This window comes from Lycorma delicatula, chromosome 4, assembly GCF_047948215.1.
Source record: "Lycorma delicatula isolate Av1 chromosome 4, ASM4794821v1, whole genome shotgun sequence".
Taxonomy (NCBI): Eukaryota; Metazoa; Arthropoda; class Insecta; order Hemiptera; family Fulgoridae; genus Lycorma; species Lycorma delicatula.
Genome location: NC_134458.1, coordinates 18,867,445 through 18,879,545, shown reverse-complemented (window position 1 = coordinate 18,879,545; position 12,101 = coordinate 18,867,445). Strand labels below are relative to the sequence as shown.

General features: G+C 30.7%; 1 protein-coding gene across 1 annotated transcript in view; it reads right to left on the bottom strand.

Annotated features, from left to right (window-relative positions):
- Window positions 1-4,948: 4,948 nt before the first annotated feature.
- The window catches only part of LOC142322572 (uncharacterized), a 111,423-nt gene continuing 104,270 nt past the window's right edge, over window positions 4,949-12,101 (bottom strand). Inside the window, exon 27 of the mRNA XM_075361647.1 lies at window positions 4,949-5,138. Within this exon, the coding sequence (XP_075217762.1) occupies window positions 4,980-5,138 (159 nt within the window). The 3' untranslated portion in view covers window positions 4,949-4,979. The remainder of the gene's footprint in view (window positions 5,139-12,101) is intronic.

The window sequence follows — 12,101 nt, the reverse complement described above, 5'->3', positions numbered from 1 at the left end:
AGTAGTAATAGTAAATTGTATATATTATAATTATTTTGTTTTATGCACTCTGTGCAAGTATGCATGATATGTGACTTGTGTTTAAAGCAGTTAATTTATTGAATCAGTCAACAATTTCAAATTAAAAATATTTTTCATATAAATCTCACAACGGTTGCTGAAACTGTCCATCTTGAACACTTGATGCAAATGTCAACTTGTTTTTTCATCTTTGATTCAACTTTCCATATAGCTTCCTTATTGATGTTGGAGATGATTTCTTTGTTAACATTTTTCAACTTGCCCATTGTATCTCGATTGGTGTTAAAAATACTATAGAAATATTTGGATATTTATAACATTTGCTTTAACATCATGCTATTCCTGCCAATTAAATAGTTATTTTGTTTGTTTTTAATATTTAATATAGTTATTTAATATTCATGATTTTCTTAATTCTGTGAAAGGAAAAAATATTTAAAAATTAACTTATATGGAAGTAAAGAAGGGATTTTATTTGTATTTATTTTATCATGTGATGTATCACACAGATAATTAATTAATAATTTCAATATTTCAAGAAAATATTTCATTCACATTCTTGATATCTATGTGATTGGTTTGCTTGGCATTTCTCCCGCCACCACTATTCGTACTCCCTAAAGTATGACTGAATGTCTGTGCTACAAACGGCGACTGAGCCTTGAACAGTTTAGCGACCAGTATCCTAACATAGCTCCTAGAGTTTACCTAACAGTGTGAGCGGAGTAAGCGTGGTGCCACACACCATCGGCTTACGTGTCCTAACCGCTCACTTGTTATATATTTGCTAAAATGGGTAGGCGCACCCCATCAACTACTAAAAATATATATGACATCCATAATAAAATTTATCTCTTCTAAGCTGCAATTCGCCCAAACATTTGTGTGAAATCTGTTAAAATTTTCTTCAAATTTAATGAAAAAACCCAACCATCCATAAGATGAACCCATAAAAAAAGCAGCTTTTGCGCTTGATATATTTGAAACTGTTGAATGAACAACATAGTTGGTTGACCATACTTAACTATTATCTTAATCTTTTATTGTGAATTACGGTATTTAGTCTTCTACCAATTTAAGCAGGTTTTTTTGCTCTTTTGTTATCTGTAACTAGCATAAATCACATTCCCATAATCGCAGTTATGGGCATTAAATCTTCATCTTCAACCTCATTTCCAGTTACTGTAAGTTATCTCATAGTCCAGTCCTTCACATCCATCCATATTAAATGCATCAACATTTATAGTGTCATAATCTTCACTATTTCAGTTTTCTGATATAGATACATTCTGATTAAGGAGGAAGGATTCTATTGTATGAACAGTTTTGTCAGTAAGGATTGGTCATCAAAACCGAGGACTCTTATGAGAAATATAATATATAACACCCTGGTTATATTTGCATGATAAAGTGAAATTACAACTGTCATAATCTAATTCTTAAGTCTATAACATGAAAGTCACATCAGTTGTTCACAAAAAATTACAATCATGGTCATTTTCAGGAAAAGTGACATATCCATTGCCACACTTTTTGAAAGAGAAATTCAGCCACTCTTTTTACATTCTGTTTTTCAGCCCCAGTAAATAGTAAATTATTTTCTGTAATTTTATTAGTGAATTTCAAATCCTTCCTGGCATTTAGCTAGCTTTTATTAAAAATCCAGTGTATGAACTGAAAACTTCTGAAAATTTCTTATCAGCATTTGCGTAAAATTTCTTATCTTTATCAAAAATGTCTTATCTGCATTTGTGTAACTTTATTTTTAGTAGTATCAAAATAGATAATCAATTCCGTTTTCATTTCATCTAACCTTACCAGAATTATTGTCAAAAATAAAAATTGGCCTTTCATTTAGTTTTAGTTAAAATCTACAAACCTAGGTGATGTAAGAAATTTTCAGAATCATTGTTTAAAAAAAGTTTAGGTATAAAAAATAGAAATAAAGTTAAAATAATGTATAATTTTGAAAAGTACAGTACAACAAACACAACAACATGATAAAATAATGTATGGAGCAGCAGTACATCTGGCCAAACAATGAATTGTTACCACTGATGTCATCCTTGCAGCTACTACACATCCATTTTGATACATAACATCTTATTCTAAATACCATGGTTTCCACACTAATTTGTTTATTTGACTTAATTCATTATCTACAATGAATATTTGGTGTTAATAGTATACAAACAGATCTTCATAGTGTAATATGTGAAATGGACACAGTTACTTATACAAGTATTCTGCCAGATTGTGGTAATATTTGTTTAATAGGCATAAGCTAGAATTCATTGATCTGCATTATGAAAGAGGTAGCAATATTTTTTAATATCTTGCTATCAAATTATACCATACTTACTCGAAAATAAGACCAGACCCCCTTTTGTTAATGAAATTATAACCCAAAATTTGGGGGAGGGTCTTGTATTTGAGGTGTCTCTTACAAACAGGTATTTTGGAAAATTAAAATAAAAATAACTGTATTACCAAACTATGAATTTAGTATGCTTTATTAAACACTAACTATTGTAAGTTATACAGATAAAAAAGTCATTTGGGGATGCGTGCTATTTGACATAAGTGGCATGGCTTTGTTCAGGTTCACAGGTACTGGTATGTCTGAAAACAGAAATGAATGACTTACAAATTTATAGTTCAAACCAATTGCCATTATTTTAACAATGCAGAAAGTCAGTTATTGTGTTACCTGGAACACAGTTGTTTACTCTGAGTCACTGCTGCTTTCATCATCATCCTCATCTTCACCATCATTGATGTCAGTCTCTCCCTCAGTTGCATCGTCATAATCCTTGTATATGAGGTGATCTTTTGTTCCATCCAGTGTGCAGAAGATGCCAGTCTTCTTGAAATTCTTGATTATCATTTCCAAGTAATTTCCTCCCAGGCTTTGACAATCCACTTGCAAAGAAGCTCTATTGAAGGTTTCTGCATTTGTCTTCTCTTTGTGAATGTGTGATGTCCATCTGCCATCCATTTAGTGTAAAACTTCTTAACGTGGTTCTTGAACGGCTTATTGGTGCTCACGTCCAAGGTTGCAGCACAGAAGTGAGGCCTCCCGGAATAACTGCAGCATCTGTGTGCATTTCATTGATTCAATTCTTTACAGAATCTTCAAGATGGCCATGGAAGTAATGTAAAACGAGAAGGCCTCATTTCTTCAAAATTGCTCCAGGGCTGTGATTCCAAACGACTTCTAGCCAGTTGCACATTAGTTTTCCATCCATCCACCCCTTATCTTGTATGTGAATATGTAAACCTCTTGGTAGTTTTCCCTTCAGCAGAGTTTTTCTTTTAAAAATAACATAAGGAGGCAATTTTTTTCCATCTGCATAAAATAGCTAACATAACTGTATATCTCATTTTTTCTGCTACAGCTGTTTCTACTAGTAAACTGGATTTGCCCACTTTGTTTATAGTTTGTGTTCCACAGCATTTCAGAAAAGACAAATGTTTTATTGGCATTTCCAATCTGAGTTATGAGGTACTGATTTTTTCCTTTTTCATGTAGTACATGTCATTGAAACTCCAAAACTCTGTTAGTATATTCTGCTGGTAGTCGTTGGCACAAAGAAGTTGTCTACCTCAAAGTACCCCTTTCTTCTCATTAATCGCACCACCCACCCATGACTGGCTTTAAGCTCACTCGCATTTACATGGTGTTTTGCTACTTCAAGCCCTTTCATTTGTATCATTTCACAGGTCACTACACAGCACTCTTCTCTTCCACCCACTCAATCACTGTATCATCCACTGCAGGATGGCATCCTTTTTTAGGGCCATGAAAAGATAGAGTTCCTTTTTTCATGGCTCTAAGTTTATCTCTGATTTCTCCAGTAACAAATCATGTTTGATTGTACCGAATACCCTCGACTTGTTGCTTGTACACCATTTTTTCAGCAACTTCCAAAATATCCAACTTAAACCTTACAGTGAAACTTTTCTGTGAATTCATTTTACCCGTAACACAGACAAATTACAAGGGAAACTCACTTTCAATAAAGTTGCTACTGTTCTAACCAAAGATCTTGTTTTACTAATAAAAAAAAACAGGTAGTAGGATTGAAGCTACTACTGAGTGAAGGTCAATATCCCTTCCCCCCTTTCATGAAATACTATAGCATTGTTTTGCAAATACCAGTAAGGGTAAAGTTTCTACTTGGCCAACTAACTAACTGTATGTACAGTAACAAATAAATTCCCGAAGAACTGCTTTTCTATGAATTACATCCTGTCAAACTGATGGGTCCAACATTCACAAATTTTTTTTCTAAAACTTGGAGGGTCGTACAATCAAAAGGGTCTTATTTTCAAATAAATGCAGTAGTTCTAGAAAGTATTTTTGGAGCTAATTATATGGCTCCTTAGTGTAGTTAATGGTAGTAGTATACATCTGAATAGTAAAAAACCTCCTTTGTTATGGAATCAAATGTCATGTTTGATTTGTATTGTGTTTGTTTATATAATATTTTGTTTTTATAAAATCTAATATTTCTAAATTTAAAATTGGTCGAAGGTGTTGAGATTTTGGTTATTAAGACACTGAATATATTTAAAAATCACCATTGAAGATTTGATAAGTACAGCTAGTTGTGAAACGGTCATTAATAAATTCACATACAAAGAATGGAATACAAATCGCTTATAAAAGAATTATCTTTCTTCAAGTGTGAAAAGTGCAATTTTATATTTATATATACTGTGATCAGCTTCGTTTTTGGACACTGCTGTTGAACATGAGTATACTATTCACATTTTCCAAAAAATTATTACAGTGTAATATATTATACTACAGGACTGGTACAACCACAGCAAGTGGTTTTAACTGGAATTTGACACAAATTAACGAAATAAACTTTACTTAAGCAAATTCATTTAATCTTACGTACAACAGATTTACAGCTACAGTATGAAATAACAGTTTTCAGTATTCAGATCTAAGTATAATTAAAATTTTGATAATATTTTCTTTTAAGTAAGTAATTTATGAAATTCATTAAATCCGATTTTCTAGAGTTTAAAAAACTGACAGTTGATTTATTCTTAGTAGATGTACTGTAAATAGTACTCTTCATTGTTATATTGCCATTAAATTTCTGAAACAAAATACAGTTAATTAAAAAAAACAATTACTGTATTTATACATTGTAAATATGAAGAAATCATCATTATATGATGTTCTTTGAGCAGAAATACACTCGCACACACATCATATTTTTTTTAAACATGTTATCCAGTTTGTTTTATATATATATATATATACACACACACACACACACACACAGACAGACTGTGTTTTTTTAACCATGATGGGCTATAAAACAAAGACACATTTACATAACAAAATGATTTTATTAATAAAAGTTGAGTAGTATCTAACTTATTTTTCTACATAATTGCCAAAATGTTTGAGGCATTTGTTGGATCGTAACACCAGCTTTCTGATGCTCTCTTCAAAGAAGTTTTCTGTCAGTGAGGTAAGGTACATCTTGACAGCTTCCTGAAGTTCTTCATTGGTGGCGAAGTGTTGCCTGCCCAACCATGCCTTCAATTCTTGAAAGAGGTGAGGTGCTAGGTCTGGACTATATACAGTGGATGGCCAAAAACTTCTTACTTGAATTGTTTGAGAGGGTCTTGAATCACGTTGGCATAGGGTGGTTGTTTGTTGTCGTGGATCAAAACCACGCTGGATGAGAGCATGCATGCCTCTTTGTTTGTTCTGGATCACTCTGCAGAGGCAACATAAAGATTCACAATAAAATTCCTTTGTTATTGTTGTTCTCTGCTTCATAAAGTCCACCAACAAAACATTTTGATGGCCCCAGAAAATTGTAGCCATTGTTTTCCTGTTGCTCATTGTTTGTTTGAACTTTTTCGGCTTGTTTGGAGAAAAAGTTTGCATCCACTGCTTAGACTGTTCTTTGGTTTCTGGATTGTCATACTGGATCCAAGTCTCATCTCCAGTAATGATAGACTTTAAAAACTCTTCCCCCTCATTATCGTAACACGTGAGAAACATTAAGACTGATGTTATTCACTGCGTTCTGTGATCATCACTCAAAATTTTTGGGATCCAACATGTACACAGTTATAATACTGTAGATCTTTTACATAAAATTAACATAAATAATAATTCAAAATGTATATCTTTAGATATTTGCAATATGTACTCTAATATAGATATAAATAAAACTTTAACAATCATTAAAAAACATTTAAAAAATAATAAAGATTTAAATATAAATTATATAAACAAATTAATGGACATCATAAAATTACATTGTGGTTGTAGTTTTTTTTTTTTCTTTTAATAACAAATGTTATAAACAACCATTTGGTTTGGCAATAGGGGAACTGTCATCAGCAATTTTGGCAGAAAGTATACCTACAATTTTTAGAAGATACTGATAGTAAAAATTCTAATCCAGCATGATATTATGTCAGATATAATATTAGATAAGTTTAATAAAATTGATACACATAAAATTTATCATGGAAATAGAAAATGATAATTGTTAAAACATTTTAGATATAAAAATATATAAAAACAAAATAAATCTAGATATATATTGTAAACCTTTTTCAAATGATTCAATAATTAATTTCAGTTCATTTCATCTATGGTCCCAAAAGATGGCTGTTTTTAATGCATTTTTATATAGAGCCATACATTATCTCAAAAATGATAAAGTTTCTTTAAACAGAGAAATAGTATTAATTTAAAATATTGCTATTGCTAATGGTTATAATATTAATACTATAAATAAATTATACGATAAAATAAATAATAAAATTAATACAATAAAAAATTATTACCAGATAAAAAGGAAAATATATATGTAGAAAATGTATGCACTCCATTTAGTCTAGGAATTGAAAAGTTGTGTAAAAATATTAACATAACACTTGCATATACTACAAATAATAAATTAGTAAAATGTATTAATAATAATTATAATAAGATATCATGTAATAATGATGCTAATATTGGTAAACAAGGGATATATAGTTTGAGTTGTGAAGATTGTAACATGATGTATGTTTGTATGACCAATTGTAAATTCTCTATATGTGCAAAAGAACACATGGGTAGTAGTATAAAAAACAATAAACCAGAAAATTCTAACTTTAGAAACATATATTAGATGAAGGTCATACATACGACCCAAATACTTTATGAAAATTTTAGACATATCTCATAATTAGATGTATTATAATACATCTAATTTAGAAAAATATGACGTTTACAGTAACCAAAAAAATCTAATTAATGAGCAAAATTTTTTGACATGACAACGTCTTATAAATCGATGAATGCCGGCAGCACACATGAAAAAGCATGACTCATTATCCTGTTCCGCCTGAGCCGAGCGTACGAGCAAGAGAGAGGCACGATCGGCCTAAGCGTTCGGTTTGTGCCACATCTATCTTCCACTCGAATGTCCCATGCGTCCGAGTAGAAGTGAGACAATGGCAGCACACAACTTACACCTACACGTGAACTGTTAATAAAGTTAAGTGAAAAGTTAATGTGGTTTTCATTGTTTATTACACAACAATTGCGGCCATAAATTATTAATAGCCCATTGGTACTTGTAAATAATCTGTTAATTTAAGTAATAAACATATTTGAATTAATGAGTGCAAATAAATGTTAATTTATCGATAAAATTGTAGTTTTCAATTAACTCCTTTGTATTATACAAAATAATGATAATTCAGTAATAATGATTCAGTTCATAAAAGTATGCAATTTTTCATCAATGTTTTTTTCAAACTTTCTTGCTGATGTTCATTTCTCAAAAAACATGTGTTTACTTCATAAGGATAACAAGTTTTTTTTTTTGACATTACAATCAAAGACGTTGTCATGCTCAAATCTCATGTGAAATGTAGTTTCACACAAACCAATTTTTTTTTAAAGATCATCTATTGTTTAAACATGTCCTAAATATAGATATAAAGATATAATAATTCAAATAAATATTATTTGTACAACATGGTTCCCGTTGATTTTATTTTATTCCACCAGATTACACTATAAATTTCAATCATTTTACTGATAATTAGCAATCAGTCATGACCGTTTAATATTTTTAATTTCTTAACTTTATTTTATAATATATTTTAATCTCCTGATGATGGTCTAAGGCTGAAAGATCTTGAGAAGTTCAAAATTAATTGCTGGTAAGATGGATTCGTACTTTTTTTAAATATTTAATAATAAGATGAGTCATATGAGTAAGGGGATCTATTACAACAAGGGTGGGGATAAAATATTGTTATCTAGGATGGGTAGGCATGTATGTGAAATATATGTCAACAAAATTATTTTGAGTTTAACAACAAATTGACACACAAGATAATACTATCCATAGGATTTCCATTATCAGCTGTTATGGCAGAAATCTATTTACAGGAATATGAGAATAGAATAGTGTATGGGATTACCTGTATTCATAAAATTCAGTTATGTTGATGATATTTTGGTAGTTTATGAACCTATTATAAATAATGAACACTTAGTAATTTAAAAAAAAAAAAACTTAATTCCTATCATAATAATTTAAAATTTACCTGCAAAACTGACAAATACAGAAAAAAATTTTAGATGTTAACACAGAAATTAGTAAAAGTAATAAAATTATAACATCTGTATATAGGAAACCAACAACTAACAGAAGAACTATTAACAGAAGTTTGAATCATCCTTGGGCACACAAAATGATTACATTTACAAGCATTTTTAATAGAGCAATACATTAGACACATAATAATAAAGAAAAATTAGATTTAGAAATAGATATTATAAAATGTATTGCCGTAAAAATGGATGTAACATTACATTAATTGATAATATTTGTAATAAACAAATTAAAATCTAATAATGAAACAACGTAGATACCCATAAATAATAAAGTGTTGATGAAAATATTAATATAAATATTTTCATCAACACTTTTAACACTACAATAACACAATTAACACTTTTAACACATCAATATTTTTCAACACTTTTATATTACTATACTAACAAACAACATTATTGAAAACTTGGTTAATGTTTACAATGATATAAAAAATATAAAATAGCTTATAGACCATACAATCATATAATAAAACATTTAAAAATGCATAATGATGATAATGGTCTTAATAATTTGTGTGGTATCTATAAAACAACATGCAATGATTGTAACAAAATTTATAGTGGGAAAACTAGTAGATCATTTAGGGCAAGGTTTGCAGAACATTTTAGATCTTATAAAACAAGTTAGGGTTCTCCAATCTTGCAGACCATTTAATAATCAATAAACATTCAGTCACCGATTCAGATACAAATTTAAATATAGAAGAAATTGTAAAAGGGTGTGGTAATAATAAAAAATTAAATATTTTAGTAAAGTATTATATATATACAACTATAGACAAAAGTTTAATTTGGTTAATAGACAGAGTTTGATAATGACTTTCTCATCAAAACCGCCTTAGATAGCAGCGCATTTATATAATTTAAATAATTTCTAATAACTTCAGTACAGTACTGTATGTGTGGCTAGCCACATAAAAAAAATTTCAATTATACATTTTTAATATTTATGACTACATATTTTTATGTTACAATTTTAATAGTTTGAATTTAATGTGTGATTTGGAAGAAAAAGTTTAACTAATGGGGAAAATCTCAAAAGCGCTATTAGAAAAAAAATAAGCATAAGGTAAGAAGGATTATTGAATTCTGTACTCTTGGTGGTAATTGGTTTTTGTACTTTTGTGTTTGATATATATATAGATATATATATATTGTAGCTGAATAGCTTCGATGGCACGTGGCACTTACTAACCTTATGGTAGCCCTGAAAAGGCCCGTTTTTGTCGTCAATTGGCTTCGACAGCTTGTTGTAATTACTAACCTGTAGCCCTGAGAAGGGCTGTTGTCATTGAATGGCTTCGATAGATTGTAATTCATAACCTTCTGATGGCCCTGAAAAGGGCCGTTTTTTGCATTAGCTCTGAGAAGAGCTGTTGGATCCGGAAGCTGGTCTCCAGTGAAGTCAGGGAGTTGCAGCTTGTCCATTGAAGTCAGACCGGGTTTCCCTCAGCCGCAGTTGGGTCCCCACTACAGCATGGCAGTGTTGGGTCGGCGTTGGTCATCCTTCATTGGTGCAGCCGAGGCGGTTCTCCCTGAGCAATCCCCACACTGGGGCGGCTACTGCTGCTGAGTCCGCCAGCCAGGGCGATTAAAGCCTGGTGAGCTGGAGCGGGAAGGTAGCGTCCATGTCCAGCGGCTCCCTGAGGAGGCTCGCCAGGCCTGCTGCTCTGGCAGGGATGTTGGTATCCACTGGGAGGTCCCACATTGAGGCGGCCAGGGAACTTCTTCCATTTTCTTCTTCTTTTGGTCTTCTCCAGGTGGTGGTTGATGAATTGGAAATTCACTCTCGTGCATGCTTTTTTATTGGAGCCTGAGAGTGGTGGGGCTGCAGTGCTGCTATGGTGGGAGTGATGCTTGTATCAGCGCGTTCCGTATACTGTGTGCCAGCTCACATCATTGCTACCATGTTCATCTGCCGATATTAAATTAGGCATATATGTGGTAACAATATATAAATATATTGCATATGTAATTATTTTACTTAATTGACTTCATATTTTCTATGAATGATAGTCATTTTAATTTTTTCTAAAAAAAAATGTTTTTTTGATATGTAATTTTATATAATTTATGTACAACTGATGATGCGGGATCTTGAGAAAGTGCTGTTAGAATAAAGAAAAGAAAAATAAGGTAAGTGTCATTTCATTTACTTTGTAATTCTGTACTTGGGTTGTTCAAGTTGGTTTTGATTATAAAAAAATGCAATAAAAAAATATATATATATACATACATACATGTAAGTTGAATAATTACTATCTTAGTTAATGCATTACCTATGTTATTAGTCAAAACTGTTAGTGATCATGACAACCAATGACTAACCAAGATTGTATTTATGTAACTGATGATGAATCAACCTGTAATTTTTATGTTAATTGGCAAGTATACATTGAGCTTGCTATTAATTTGGCATGTTTATGGTGGTTTTTGACAATATAGCTGAGCGAGCAGTTATAGCAAGGTGTTTGCAGAGGGGAGTAGATGTACGGCTGTTAAATAGAAGAAAAAGCACTATGTTGGAAGGCTCTGCTATAATTTATTTGTATATGAATTTTGTTAGACGTATTTGTTATGTGTAACATGGTTTGTTACGTAACTTTAATCAAATCAATGTAAATATTAATACACATAAGGTGATGTTTTTACTTTTCTCAAGAAGAGTGCATTTTCAGTGATACCCTCCATCAACAATTTCTTTTTTATTTTGTATCTTTTTAAAATAGCTATTTTGTTTTCCTTTGTCAATACCAACTTCCGTGTAAGCAGTATTTGTCAGTATTTATTTTAAGTAGTGTAAACATTATTTTGTTATTTGCTCTTTGCTAATTTATGTAGAATGTTTCCCTAAAGTTTGAGAATTCATTAAATTGTATTTAATTTTATATTTATTATTATCAAATAAATTGACCCAGTCAATTGTGTAGTAATGTAGAGAACAACAAAACATGCTAGTAGGGAGCTATCTAAACACAATCTAAGTTACTACTGCGTGCACGATGTGAAGATAATTTACTAGTAAATCATTCATAATCTAATACTGAAAATTTCAGTTAATAATTTATGAATTACGTTTTTTTATTGTTATTGCCAACTTTGGATCCAATTTAAGATTCCATATTTCAGCATTTTCTCTGCATTTCTGGACATTGTAATTATCAGGCTTTCATCATATTCTAGATGTTTCATTTCTTTCTTTCAGTTTTTTTTTAATTCAAAGTTATAAACCTTTTTCTTTAATAAAATATTTTATTCTTCAAAGTGTTTTTCTGTTTCCATGAACCAGTTTGGTTTAACTATTTTGCTGTTGTAAAAATCAAAAATCTTTTTTAATTAATTTATTATTATTCATTTAAAAAATATGTTTATGAAAAGTTATTCTTTGCTGTTTAATTCTTTGTGAAAT